The sequence below is a fragment of the Chanos chanos genome, chromosome 8 (assembly GCF_902362185.1).
Source record: "Chanos chanos chromosome 8, fChaCha1.1, whole genome shotgun sequence".
NCBI classification, from domain to species: Eukaryota; Metazoa; Chordata; class Actinopteri; order Gonorynchiformes; family Chanidae; genus Chanos; species Chanos chanos.
Window position 1 is genome coordinate 21,588,183 of NC_044502.1, and position 14,339 is coordinate 21,602,521.

The window sequence follows — 14,339 nt, forward strand, 5'->3', positions numbered from 1 at the left end:
CTGATCACAGCTGTTTTAAAAGAGGAGGGTACAATACCAGATTTAAGTGACATATTTAGAGTGTTTAGGATTGTTGGGCCAAGAACCGAGAAAAGCTCCATATAAAGTTTAGCAGGTAGGGGATCAAGGAGGCAAGAGGCTGGTTTAGCAGAGTGCACCAATTTGGACAGCGCGTCTAGAGAGATAGGGTTAAATTGAGTTAAAGGCTGCACATCCTGACTAATCTTAGGCGCAGTTACAGAGAACGTGCAGGCAGTCTGATTTGATAAATTAATTTGAATATTACGACGAATTAAGTCTATTTTTTGCGAGAAAAATTCAACAAAATTGTTTGCGGTAAAAGGGCTAGATTGAGGGGAGTGATTCTGGGTAAGTTTAGATATTGTATCAAAAAGGAACCTGGGGTTATTTTTGTTAACATTAATTATTTTCGAGTAATACGTGGATCTGGCTGCGTAGAGGGCACGTTTATAATCAGGCTGTCGTGCCATGCAAGGCGAAAAACCTCTAGTTTGGTTGCCCACCAGTTTCGTTCCAATTTCCTACACACGTGCTTCAGCGCGCGGGTTTCTTTATTAAACCAAGGTGTTAAGTGTTTACGTCTATTTTTTATAGTTAACGGTGCTACCATATATAGTACATTACGAAGGGTAGAATTTATGCTGTCCCTCAAGTCGTTCAAAGATCTCTGCTGATCATTGAAAGAGTTGAGAGCAGTAGGAAGCAGATCAGCGAGCGCAGCGGTGGTGGAAGCATTAACGCGACGGCAGTTACGAACCGCGGTAGAGACAATTGGCGTCAACGGGAGAGTTACTTGGAAAGTAATAAGAAAATGGTCTGAGAGGGCAGCGGAGTAAGGAGAGACGATAACATGAGAGATATCTAGTCCGCGAGCTAGAATAAGATCTAAAGTGTTGCCATTGAAATTAATTGGTTCGTGGACATATTGGTTAAAGCCAAGTGTGTTTATGATAGCAGTAAAAGCTTTATTAAGTGAATCAGAATTGTTATTGATGTGAATATTAAAGTCCCCCAAGATCAGGATTTTATCCACTCTAGTAAGAATAACAGAGATAAATTCAGAAAACTCATCTAGAAATTGACTATAGGGCCCCGGGGGACGATAGAGCACAGAGATATGTCATGTGTAAAATACACAGAATGTATGTGATCTACACCATACAAAGCAGCACACAATGTATGCTACTAATATGCATAAATAAAACAGGCAACATCATAACATCTAGATATATCAATATGAATTTGACTTCAGTATTTATGCTGACATAGAATGGGGTGCATAAATAGGGAAGCTCTACAGAAATTTAACATCATTGTACAGTGTGGAACAATATGCCCATGCGCAGTGAATACAGCTGTCTAAACTGCATTTGTTTTTCAGTTGTATGATGTATATGTAGCGCCCCCTTGCTGTACTGGCATTAACTGAGGGAGCTACCCTGAGTTCTTTTATCAAATGATATATTACTGTCTCCTTTACTTAGCTTCTTCTTTTAAGGTGTTGGATCCCCAAGCATATGTATCGAACTCACATTATAATGAACTGCACTCTTACCTCTCTGGTAAAGGGCTATGTTAATATTATGAAACTTAGATATGAATAAACATTCAAATACAATAAAGTGATTTTAAATTTAAATGAACTATTTACTTATTTACCTGCGTGGCAATATAAACAGAAAGTATTTCAATGCTTTACCTTATAGCTTTTAAACAAACCCAATCATCTTTTACGTTATCTTCATTCCGCAAGTGCTTAAATCAAATGAAATACACTTCAAATGAAACATACGTGCAAATATCAATAACTTAAATAATGGGACCGTAAACCTTCTGCCAAAACGAAAAGCTGGCAAAATAAAGTACCCCAGTCAAGTTCGTTGCAGGCCTGGTATGTAGCTCGTGTGCGTAGTATCTTACAGTATAGCGACTCCTTCACTCCACTGAGCGAAAGGAAAAACACTCACTCACAAGTTCCAATACGCATCAGCGCGGGCGAAGGTTGTGCACCTTCGTTATTATAATACTCAAACACAATTAAATTCGTGGGTAACGTATTTACACTGCTAACTCTTGACTCACACACAGTAGCTCTTTTCACGCGCTCTCGTCCCCCCTCTCTCTCTCGCATCCACTTCGTGCTAACCCCATGACCTCCAATTCACTTCTGATTGGTTCATTAATTAAAATAAACACAATTAATTAAACATTCTCTGTGTACCTTATAAAGTAATAATACAGCATTGCCATCACTATAAATTTAGTATTGAACAACAAAAAAATATATTTCACACCATGTACACAATACAATGCAGGAACTTAACCATGAAATTACCCGAATGTTTTTAACCCTTTAATTCTACTTATACTATTTATGAACTTACTCTATGTACAAATACATCAACTTAAATTACAACCATACTTCCCATAGGGCTACATATAAAATATAAATTTAAATTGCTCTGCAGAATAATTGCCACCCTCAATAAATGCAAGCAAAAATGGTGAATAGAATTCACTTAATTTTTTATCCAGTGTTTTTGGCAATATGAGAAATTTATGCAGTTTTATTGTGACATCACAAAAAAACTTAAGTGAAAATAACTTTTTCTGAAAAGGATGTCACAAGTATTGGTACCCCAGCATTTCATTTGTGTGTTCTCTGGCTTTCTCATGTTGATGAATGACTAAGGGTGATTGGCCAGTGTGTCACATGGTATTTATACGCCAATTAAACAGGAAGTCATGAATTGTCACTTTAGAATTCCCAAAGAAACGGATGGACTTGCAAAGTACACCATGAAAATATTCATCTATTGCAGTTTGTTTAGAGGAATTTTGATGGGTACCAAAAATTGTGAAATGCGTGGATTTTGTTGTTGCTGATGTTGACATTTCCTAGGTGAAGATTTTTGTTTTTGTTGAACAAATTAACTTCTCTTAAATGCTAGATTTCTTTCATCTTTTGAATGTATGATCAAGCTGCAGAAACAACAACCACATATTTAAGAGGCTTTTTTGTTTATATGACAAATCATATTTTAATAGGCTTTTTTGTTTGTATAACCAATCATATTTTTAATAGGCTTTTTTGTTTATATGACCAATCACATTTTAATGGGCTTTTTTGTTTGTATGATCAAGCCAAGAATTTCGGGGTGTATTCCAGAAAGCGGGTTTAGTGAGAACCAGATGATGAAGAAGAAGAAGAGTTAACTCAGAGCAAGTAGTAAACTTCCTAATGGAAAAGCCCTATGGCTTTTTTGCCAAGATAATGAAACCATAGGACTCTTTTACTCTGAGTTAACAATAGTTACAATACTTAGCTCATACAGTTTTACTCTCTTCTTCTGCAATTATTTTAAAATAAAAATGACTAAAATGGCTTTTTTGACAAAAATACATGAATATTCATTGCACTTTAGTCCTACATGTGATTTAATTGTTACTTTTTGTACATTCACTTACATTCATTGAATTCAGAGGGTTAGGTAGTGCTATGTATCCAGGATGTAAAATATGACATGCATAGCTCACAATAACGGTTTATAAAAACTCTTTGGTTTAGCAATATAGAAAACTTATTGTTAAGCCATATACTATAAATGGCTAGAAAGTTTAGACTTTTCAGATGCATGAATAATTAATAAGTTAATCTGTTTAATACCAAGATAAACATAATTTAATCATAGGCTTACAGATTTTGGTGTAACATTTGTTGCCTAATTCTTGGCTGGGCTAAAATAACTAATTGGGTCTGGACCGTAAAAGTTTCACACTACTCCATGTTAATCTTGCTAGCTGGCTGGACAATGAGTTTGATGAAAAGTTTGTTAGTGATAGAGAGTCTGCTTATAAAAAACTGCAAAAACTGAAATGTTTGTGACATGATGGCAGCACTCAGTGTTGGAACAATGTCCATCTGGCGAATCTTTTCAGGTATGTCTTCCCTCACCTGAACTATGCAGTGTGTAGTTTTGCTTTCCCACACCTGAACTATGCAGTGTGTAGTTTTGCTTTCCCACACCTGAACTATGCAGTGTGTAGTTTTGCTTTCCCACACCTGAACTATGCAGTGTGTAGTTTTGTCTCTTAAAGATACATCCTTTCAGTCACACAGGGCAGGCTCAGTTGGTCTAAAACGTAACCTACACTGCCATCCTCTGGACACTATATGTACTGCACTATCCTAGCAGACCTCAGAGAGCATACAAGAAAACAAAAAATTAAGGACACCAAAGACAACACATCTGGAAATAATCTCTTATGTGTATCATGTAGGTGGTTGTAAAGGGAAAATGGAGGTTATACAAGTTGGTTACACAAAAATATGGAGATGTTATATGGATTGGAAATGATTAAAAAGTTGATATGGCACCTGGTTTCCTCAGTCCCATTCATCTTGAAAAACATAAACTTTTAAAAAATATTATGGGCTTTTTCTTAAGCAAACAAAAAGAAGTGCAAAGAGGGAGAGAGGGGATCGTTACACCCCTCAGTAACACCCCCATGAACACCAAACCTCTGAGTAAGAAGTCAGTCTAAGGTCTTTGACAAATATTCTACTCAAAGTTATGGTATTGTCCAGAGAAGGCTTCTATCTATCCCCAAATATTCGGCTGGCATAAATTTGTCTTTTTTTTTTTTTTAAATTTGCTCAAAAAGATAAATTATAGTGTGTGTGTAATACTGTGCAATACTATGTGCATGCGGCATAAAAATAGAGAAGGCCTCATATACAATGCAGTTAATAATGTCTTCAGAACACTTCAACATTACAGAATAATAATTTCAAAGTGTTTATCTGTTTCTTGTTTTAAGCACATTTATGTCTGTAGTAGACTATTTACCAGTTAAATTTATTTTAATTACACGAGAGATGAAATATACAGAAGTTGTCATCAGTTTTCTTAATGATTTGAACTGTTCTCGAGCCAGGGTACCCTTGGTTGGCAAACCTAACCAATGAGTTCTGCGTTGACCGTGTAGCAAATCGCTGGTTTAAAGAGAGAAAACATCGTGACATGAGTGACTGTGATCCCGATTTTTGTCCCGATTTTCAGTTCAGCCGTGAGAGAACTGTGCAGACTAATTTATTTAGAAGAACGGTAGAGAATGCTGTGTGTGACGGCTGTGTGTTGTGTTTGCAGTGTGTGTATATATACATTTATATATGCTGTATAGCCCTGGAGAAAAAGTTGCCCCCCCCATTGTCATTGTATAATTCGCACTCTGTGTGTATAGTGGTCATGGCTTACTTGATTCTTGGATATGTGATGTGTAATAATGATGTTCACTCACATTTTTCAGGCCATACACCTACAAACACCTACAATGAATTAATGAAAATGCGCAAAAAATGATTTCAGGATAGCATGTGATCACTTTTCTAAATTTCTCAGTTTGGTAGACAAGGGGCAGTGTTTAATGAAAAAAAGGTTTATTCATTTATTTATTTATTTTTTACTATGATTACTGTTTGTATCTGATTACACGAGACCGTAATATGATACAGAATATTTCCAAATCCAGCGGTGATTCGCATGTGCAGCCTCTTACCTAATGAATACCGTATACTGTTTTTATACTATTTTGTATCTGGCGAGTTTGAATGTCAGCAGCCTTTGTGTAGCCTTTTACTCTGCAAATACGATTTTCCTTCCAACTGAGTCTGTTGTCACACCGCTTTGGAAACATTACGCTGACGCTGCCTTATCGCAGCTATAACTGAGATGGTAAGTAATGAACAGTTGTTTCCGTGTCTCCTTACTGTTTTCATTTATATCTTTATGCTTTTAAACCATAAAGAAAATAAGCTCACTCGTCCTTAACACAACCTCCAACCGAAAAGGCTCTCTGTCAAGTAGGCTACTTGTGTGAAACGCATGCACTCACAAACACAAACAAAGGTGTGGGTCTGTTCTTCGGAGGTGGACGCTCTGAGGCGATATTTTGAACCTCTGTTCTGTGTAGAATCGAAATAGCGTATTGTGCAACTGAGTCATAATGGTACGATCCCTCTTACCTCAGTGCAGGTGCACTTGAGGAAAGAGTGTGAGAGTGCTCGCCGGGGAACGGGAGACAGTCAAGCGGAGATACGAACTTTTTCAAGGAATCACAGAGATAGATGTAAATACATGACCATCATACATTTGTTTATGTGGAACGCTGTGAGCTTACATTGGCTCGTCAACATAATTAGTTCTTCATCTAAAGGAAAATGAAGAAATCGGGATATTCAGGTAAGGGTGTAGTCACTGTTCTACACGGATGTTTAGTGACTATCAACCAGAGCACTCCTGACTTAAAATTAAATTACATCGGGCTCAATGCGATGGAATACGTTAATCATATACACACTATCATAACAATAAACTCTCATATGGTCTTTATCTTCAGAGTGAAACTGGTCTGTGTTTGCAAGTGGAGTAGCAAGGAATTCAATTTTTTCCACTCGAGTTTCTTGTCTCTGAGGTCATACTTGTGTTTTACAGTACTGTGTGTAAGCCAATTGTATTCCGTTTTCGTTGAGCCCTCAGGGCTGCACTTACCGACAGATAGCTAAAACCACAGAATTAAGAGAAAAGGTGTATGTTAATTTGAATTGACTAGTTAGCCCGGTTGAAAATTTCCTCTGGGAGTGAACTGTTAGTTTTAAGGGCTGATGGGTGTGGCAAACAACCTTAACAAAATATCCCTATAATCACTATGGGGGTAAAAACCCTTCAAGTCTGGATATGTTTCAGCTTTTGAAATGTACTGTAGCTATATCTAATCTGGTTCAAATGTAAGTGCTGAAATGGCCAAAGGGGCCAACATGTTTTAATGGAAATCACAGATAAATATTGCTTGATTATTTAAGCCTTTCTATAAACCTCTTTTCCACATCACTCTCACTGCTATTAAGAAAGACACACATTTACACCTTATCAATCCAGTCTGGATCTCTGCACTCACTCTTTCATCTTTCTCACTCTTGTGGCTGTATTGCACTGAACATGTGGAGCTGATGAATGGTAACCAGAGGTAAGCAGGTAATATAGCTACAGCGAGCTGCAGCATTGGGGTAAAACATGAGGCTTTTCATTAAGACAAACTGTGCTTCCACCCCTGTAATCTCCACCAGTTCTGAACACTAAATCAAGCCTGGTGTGTGTGTATGTGTGTGCGCACGTGTGTGTAGTGGTGATTTGAATGGAATGCCTGGCTTCTTAAGGCTCTGCCTGAGTGACTGTCACAGTATTGCCAGCCTAGCTCTTACACATGTCGGATCATGTATTCCCTTCACACACGCACACACACACACTGATCTCATTCACTGAATATTCCTTCCTGATGGAGGCTCACCCTGCCACACAGAGGAGACGGACTGTTACAGCCCTGGACTAGTTTGCCAAGAACCCTCTGTGCTTGTCTGTTTCGCCAGAGATGGGAAGGAGTTTGCTTTGAGTGAAGGCATATGTGTGTGTGTGTGTGTGTGTGTGTGTGTGTGTGTGTGTGTGTGCGTGTGCCCTTTTTTGTATGGCGCTCCTTGACCGACCTAAGTTAATCAGTAACAATGTTATAAATGAAAATCAAGCTCTTGGATCAACACTGTTGTACTTAATGCACTGCTCCACTCAACACACAACTCTACTCAACACAGTGGTCTATTCAACACACTCAACACACTGTTCTACTCAAAGTACTGGTCTAATCAACACACACTGCTCTAGCAGACAAACATGAAATTACAGAGCTTTTTGAGCACACTTGGGAACATATGAGAAATTTCTAGAATATTTTATGTCCCTACTCCAGATCACCTGACCTGCTCAAATTAATTGTTTTTATCGTAAAATCATGAATCATTTCTCAATAAATGCTTAAGATATAAGTCTATTGTAAAACAAAAATATTATTTGATCTTGGCTATTGACAATCATTTGGAAGGCCCTGTTCTTAATTCAATGTCTACGTTTATTGTACGTATGTAGTTAGTTAGCTCTAAGGGAGGGAAAATGTCATTATAGATTAACCATTGGATGTCTTTTGTTTGTTGATTGGCTGGAGATTTCTGTTGGTGGAGACTTGCCCTCTCTACAGTGTAAATCACATTGGTTTTGTTGTCCATAGTCCTCCTTACTAAACTCTGACCTGTACCGTCAAAACAGTTTCACAGTGCCCAGGTTTCACAGAGGGCAAAGCGCCAGCACAGAAACATTGTATTACACTCCCCCCAAAAGAGATGCTTGGGCCATATCACGGCACCTAGTACAGACCTGTGTGTTAGACATGTATAGACAGTGTATGTTTCATTAATGTTCTTCTCATTCTTGTATTAGGAGTTGGTGGGAGTGTATCAAAGATTTATAATCCTTGTGTGTGTGTGTGTGTGTGCACATGCGCGCGTGCGTGTGTATGTGTGTTTGTGTTACAGACTGAATATTTCAAAAAGTGTCCTGAATGCAGTGACATTGCGAACGTGACTGAATGTTTTGCGGACACTGTACCTCCCTGTGAGATTAAACCTGTCACCTCTGAGTTAAAGATTACTCTTGGTCATCACAGACATTGTTACTGCACGCCTAAGTTTATTACACCTTTGTGTAGAGCTCTCTCATTTCCTCATTCTTCATGAGGCACTAAAGCCAGAGCTTGAAACAGACTTAGAGAGCAGTTGTGGCCCATTCACACTGGCACTGTGGAAGCAGCTTCCTCCACTCAACACTATAAATACTTTTTTGCAGTGGGTTTTTTGAGTAGTTATTATCTATCTATTTATAATTTGTTTGTCCAGATGGACTGAAATTCCTCTGGATCTCTTTTGTGTCGCTGTCAGAAACACAATGGTCCATTGACTGGATTTGGAAAAGACCCTGGGGGATTTTGGAAGGCTGCTGAGCTGCTGGTTGTGTCATCAGCTGTCACTGCTTTGAGAGTGCTGTGACTTCCTGTTGAAAGACGTAGCAGTTGTACCTTTGGTCTCACTGCTGTATTGGCCAGGCTGATAATATCAGAGAAATGAGCTTGTACATCAATGCATGAAGTCTTGTTGACATGACTGAGCAGAAATCACCCACATCTGTGAATGCCTAGAGATATGAGTGGATGCTGTATAATTTATTTTCATTTAGTAAAGGACTGGCAGTAATACACAGTGTGTTAGTGCAGCTGTGATGTCATAATGCAGTACATGGGGATTGGATGGCCATAGTGATCGCTAATGCCTTGTTAAACTGCCCTTTCCTCTGTGGCACATAAACAGAGCCTGGTTTATCCCCAAAACGTTCATTTTCAGCAAAAAAGGTATATTTTATTATGGCTGAAAACACACGTTTTGTGTGTGAAAGGAAATTTTATGGCTCTGTATGGTTCCTGGATTGCATACTTTTTCCAGAAAGAAGTAGCTGTTAGATGGGGACCTAGGCTATGGTAAATCACTTTTCTAAACTGCCCCCCCACTCTACATGTTTCTAATAAGGGTGTGGTTTCAGTGCTCAGATTTGTGTAATGAAAATGAAATGAAAATTTTCCATGATTGGGGAAAAAGGACAAAATTTTTATGGATGTTTCAGTTCAAACTGCCCATTGAATTTGCTTTGTAATGAGGTGCTCATACTGCCGTGGTAACCATGTACATTCCCCAGTATGATCCACAGATGTGTAACCACCTGCGCGTGGACCTGCTGACCTGTTACCATTGTCTAAGTATGTGAGAATTTACCATGTAGTTCTACAATGGAAGAAAACATTTTCAGACATTGGAAAAAAACGCTTTCATGAAAAAACTTTTTTTAATATTTTATTTGTTCCTTGCAGGTATGTTTAAGGACACATAGTTTGATACTGGAAAAAAAAATTTAGCAAGTGCTGAGTGGTGATTTTTTTTTTTTAATTTTGTGTGAGTGCTGACTTTTTCTCTTGGTCCAGTTTTTTTTTTTTTTTTATGGAACTCAAGGCTTCTCTTTTAGCCGAATTCAGGTGGGAGTACCAAAACACTATAGTCAAGGATTTTTAATTTCAGGGAATGAGAAATTTTAAAAAAGGAAAAAGAATAAGATTGATTTAATAGGGTCTGACCCTTGTCACCAAAGTTGCTGATATTGTGAGCAGGACCTTCAAGCTGGGCATAGATATTAGACAAATCAGAGAAACAATGCAGAACATGTCTGTCTGTTAACATGTGCTCTTCTTTCCAGAGCTACTGGTGCACTGGTGTACTGGTGTACTGGTGTTCTTGTGAAGCAGGACCTGGTGTTGAGGGGGAAAGATGAGTCTGGAAGTATGGGCTACTGAGGCAGGTTTAGGGTTAGGACTAAATTTGTGTAGGAAAGGACTGAGAGACACTTGTATTCTCCCAATCAGATCTGTGTTTCATTACGAGGCATTGTCCTTGTGATCAGTGCTCTCTGATAAAGTTGTGACCCAAACAGGACTGGAACAGTTTCCCCTCTGGTCGTTAAGTACTTAAGTGGACATGTTGTGAAATGAGGAAAAGCTGTTTGCACACACTCTGACATGTTTTGTTAGATCTATAAAACTCAGCAGATGGATGACAGATATGTGTGTGTGTGCGTGCGTGTGTGTGCGCCGCATGTATGTGTGTGTGTGTGTGTGTGTGTGTGTGTGTGTGCGCGCAGGCTCATGCACGTGTCTGCTATCCAAACAGATCACAGCCCCTTCCTCAAATACAGTCAGTGTAAAGGAGAGCCTGCAAAGAAATGCCTTAAGGGTTTAAATTTATGCATGCCAAACCCAGGTCAAATCTGGAAAAGGCTGGCAACTCTGCCAACTTTACCAGCCACTTTGGCTGCAAACCAGAGCAAGCTTTTATTAGTCATTCTTAATGTGAAACGTGTAATTCTCTAAAGTAGATGATTGCTGTCCTGTTTGCTGATTCACTGAAGGAGCATTTTAATAAGGAGAATAAAAGTTAAAACCTGCCGGAGGACTGTGGAGAGTATATGGTGGGCTGGCCATGTTGGAGTGAGACCTGTATTTCAGACTGTGTCTGTTGCAGTGTGGGCCTGTTTTGTCATGTCCTGCTCCACATCACACTACCCACAAGAAGTGTTACGCCAAGCTGGAACCCCCCTCCCCCCACCCACCCACTGTTTACAGAAGAAACACACAGAGGTGCCCTCCATACCACTGTGTCCCTAATGCTGCTGTGTCAATAAAAGCCAGGGCCATGTCAACAGTTCAAGAAAAGAGTTTTTGAATACAACCAGTTTTAACCCAGTATTCACATTTATGACTCAGATTTAGAGATTCCAACAGTATTTGTTATGTCTCAGTCCTGTATACGTTGTATAAACATACATTGGTGGTATTGATGATGCTGAAAAGCTCTCTCTCTCTCTCTCTCTCTCTCTCTCTTTGTCTCAAAACCTTGGCTGACCTTTTTCTCGCATCATTCTCCACAATGAATAAACACAAACTTGCTTGTCAGGATACGGGAGACGTCGACAGGAAAAAACATGTCTGTGTTCATTCAAAACTGGCTACAGGGATATGTGATATTCAGTGCTAAACCATAATATTTAGACTTTTAAATTAACACTAAATCTTTCTATGTTAGATGAAGGTTAGTCTATAGTCAACAGTAAATAAGTTGGAAAAGAGTAAGTAAATAAATTTTTATTTATATAGCACTTTATATAGCACTTATCTAAACTAATGTTAATATATGAATGTTAATTAATGTAATAACTAATATAAGTGCTTTACTGGAAAAATACACTATCAGTCGAAAAATACAGTACAAATTAAACAGGTAAAAGACATCACAGCATCAGAAAACAACACACATGCATGCACGTACACACGCGCACACACACACACACACACACACACACACACACACACACACACACACACACACATTTAATGGGAAGAAGTCCAATGGAGGCTAACAAAGGCTTGCGAATAAAAGTATATAATAAAAATGTTAAGAAAAACATTCATTGACTGACACCATGTGGTGCCTGGTACATAGACACCAGGAGCTTAAAACTTAATTTTACTGGCAACCAGTGAGGAGAGGCAAGAGCCAGAGTAATGTGCTGCTAGTGTTTTGTCTCAGTAAGACCAGCCGAAGACAAACCACAGGTCCTTGACTGAGGCGAGAAAAATGTGTTTTACAAAAGCTTAATTTGTTGAAGCATGAATGAATTTCATTGGCATCCTGAAAAGACACAGCATGTCCAGTTTTAGCAATATTCCTTAAATGGAAAAATCAGGCTTGAACAAGTCTCCTTCTATTCAAAGAGAAATATGACAGAGAATCAAATATTATACCGAGGTTGTCTAGCAAACAGTTGAAAGTAAGATGCAAGAGGACCAAGGGCTGGCTGCAATTCCATGGAAATATTACCATGACCAGTAACAGGGACCTCCTGTTCTTTATCTTTATTAAATTTGAGGAAACTGCAAGACATCCACTCTCTAATGGCTGCACGATAGATGGCTACTAGATTTGCTAGTCTACTGATGTTAGATTTCCATTTTACAGAGAGATACAGCTGTGTGTTTTCAACATAAAAATTAAAACAAAACAAAACAAAAGACAACAAAAAAAAACCCCCATTAAATTAAATGACCCAGAGGAAGTAAATAAAGTGAAAACAGATTAGGACCAAGACTGGATCCTTGCAGCACCCCGCAGGTAAAGAGTAGGAGCAGAACACACCGTCTAGTGACTATCACTGATACACACTGAGTTTTCTATCAGACTGATTAATAAATAAAGAGCCAATTCAGAGTAGTACCTTAAATGCCAACCCACTGACTGCATCTATTCATCAGATACTTTGAGGAACAGTATCTCAGGTGGCAGTAAGATCTATTCTGAAGGCAGTTCAGGATAGAGATCTCTTTCAAACTAGCTAACATTAAGATGTTATTTCATTCTCTTAAAATGACTGTCTCAGTACTCAGTACTCAGTACTGTCTCAGTACTCTGCCAAAACCCAACTACAACTTTTCAAAAATGCTACATGGCTCCACAAAATTGAAAGAGTCTGAACACTAGCTAGTTTACACTATTCCTGAACATAGCCTGAAGTAGGAGATTCATTAACAACAACAGCTTGTAGATAAGGATGAACAGTCCTGAAGAGATTTTTTAGAAAAGCAACAGGGATGACATCATGAGGACTTGTGAATGATGGCAAGGACAAGGGCGGTTGCTTTAGCTGTCGAGGAAGTGGAAAAAGAGCTGTCTCGTACATGTGTGGGGACCATCACTGTTGTCTGAGCACGTGTGATGATCGTGCCGACAGTAGTGGGCAGAAGACAAGGACGTAAAGTCAGTAGGTTTCAGTGAGGGAGCTTTGACCCGAGGCTTGAATGTGACAGTTCGTTGACCTCTGTCATTCCCAATGGGGGAAAAATGAGTGGGAGAGATTGAGGCTCTCTCTCTCCAGCTCTCGCTCTCTCTCCCCAGCTCTCTCTCTCTCTCTCCCCAGCACTCGCTCTCTCTCCCCAGCTCTCTCTCTTTCTCTTTCTCCTCGCTCTTCCATCTCAAATTCCTCAATCATGCAATATTCTCATAGTGAAAGTGCACTGAACTGTATCATAAAAATATACCTGCTGTGCTTTAAACAATAAAATTCCCTTATTTTTACTTTTTTGGGATGGAAGATTCAAATAAAATTCAAATAAAATTTCTTGACACCCTGTCCCACGGACTATGTAAGCATGAGGAAGTTTAATGGATAGACCTAAGAGTCTACTTTAGAGTGGTTTCATCCCCGTCAACAAGTATGTCAATACAGTTTCTCAATTTCTCAATTTCTCAGTTTCTTCCCGGAACAACTCACCTTCACGCACAATTTTAAAAACTCACACCCAATGGTACAAACTTTTAACTTTAACTGGTCCCAATTCAAGCTTTTCCCTCAGACAACACACACAAGCTGTCAAAAACACAGACTACATGACTGTTACACAGTGGAATGATTAATTCAAAACACTGCTACCAAAATGTTTAGAATAGGTTTTAAGAGAAATAATTCGGAACTTTGTAAAATCACAGCATTGACTATCCAGATAACCCTCTCAGGAACACCCTGGCGAGAGAAATTCAAAACAGTAACGTAACCACCTTTTACATTAGTGGATAAGGAAATACTACTGTATATGCTCTTTGAGTCATAAACCTGACCTTTGAAATGTCACACTGACAAAACATGCAAGAGTCCATGCACAGTAAAATACCCACTTTTCCAGAAGCTTTATTTCCAAATGCAGCAAATATACAAGTTACTCAGCATCAGGATCAGCATCAGCATTCTCATCATCTTGTGTCAGGTCTGGATCATGCCATAACATCT

General features: G+C 38.8%; 1 protein-coding gene across 2 annotated transcripts in view; it reads left to right on the forward strand.

The window, feature by feature from the left end:
* Positions 1–5,684: 5,684 nt before the first annotated feature.
* septin9a (septin 9a) overlaps positions 5,685–14,339 on the forward strand; it is a 68,970-nt gene continuing 60,315 nt past the window's right edge. Inside the window, exon 1 of one of the 2 annotated variants that reach the window (XM_030783335.1) lies at positions 5,685–5,756. Coding sequence is in view for 1 of the 2 variants with exons in the window: in XM_030783334.1 (XP_030639194.1) it covers positions 6,242–6,263 (22 nt within the window). In the remaining variant the exon portion in view is untranslated. Of the gene's footprint in view, positions 5,757–6,048; positions 6,264–14,339 lie in introns of those variants that run through there. The other variant, XM_030783334.1, reaches the window with a different exon arrangement.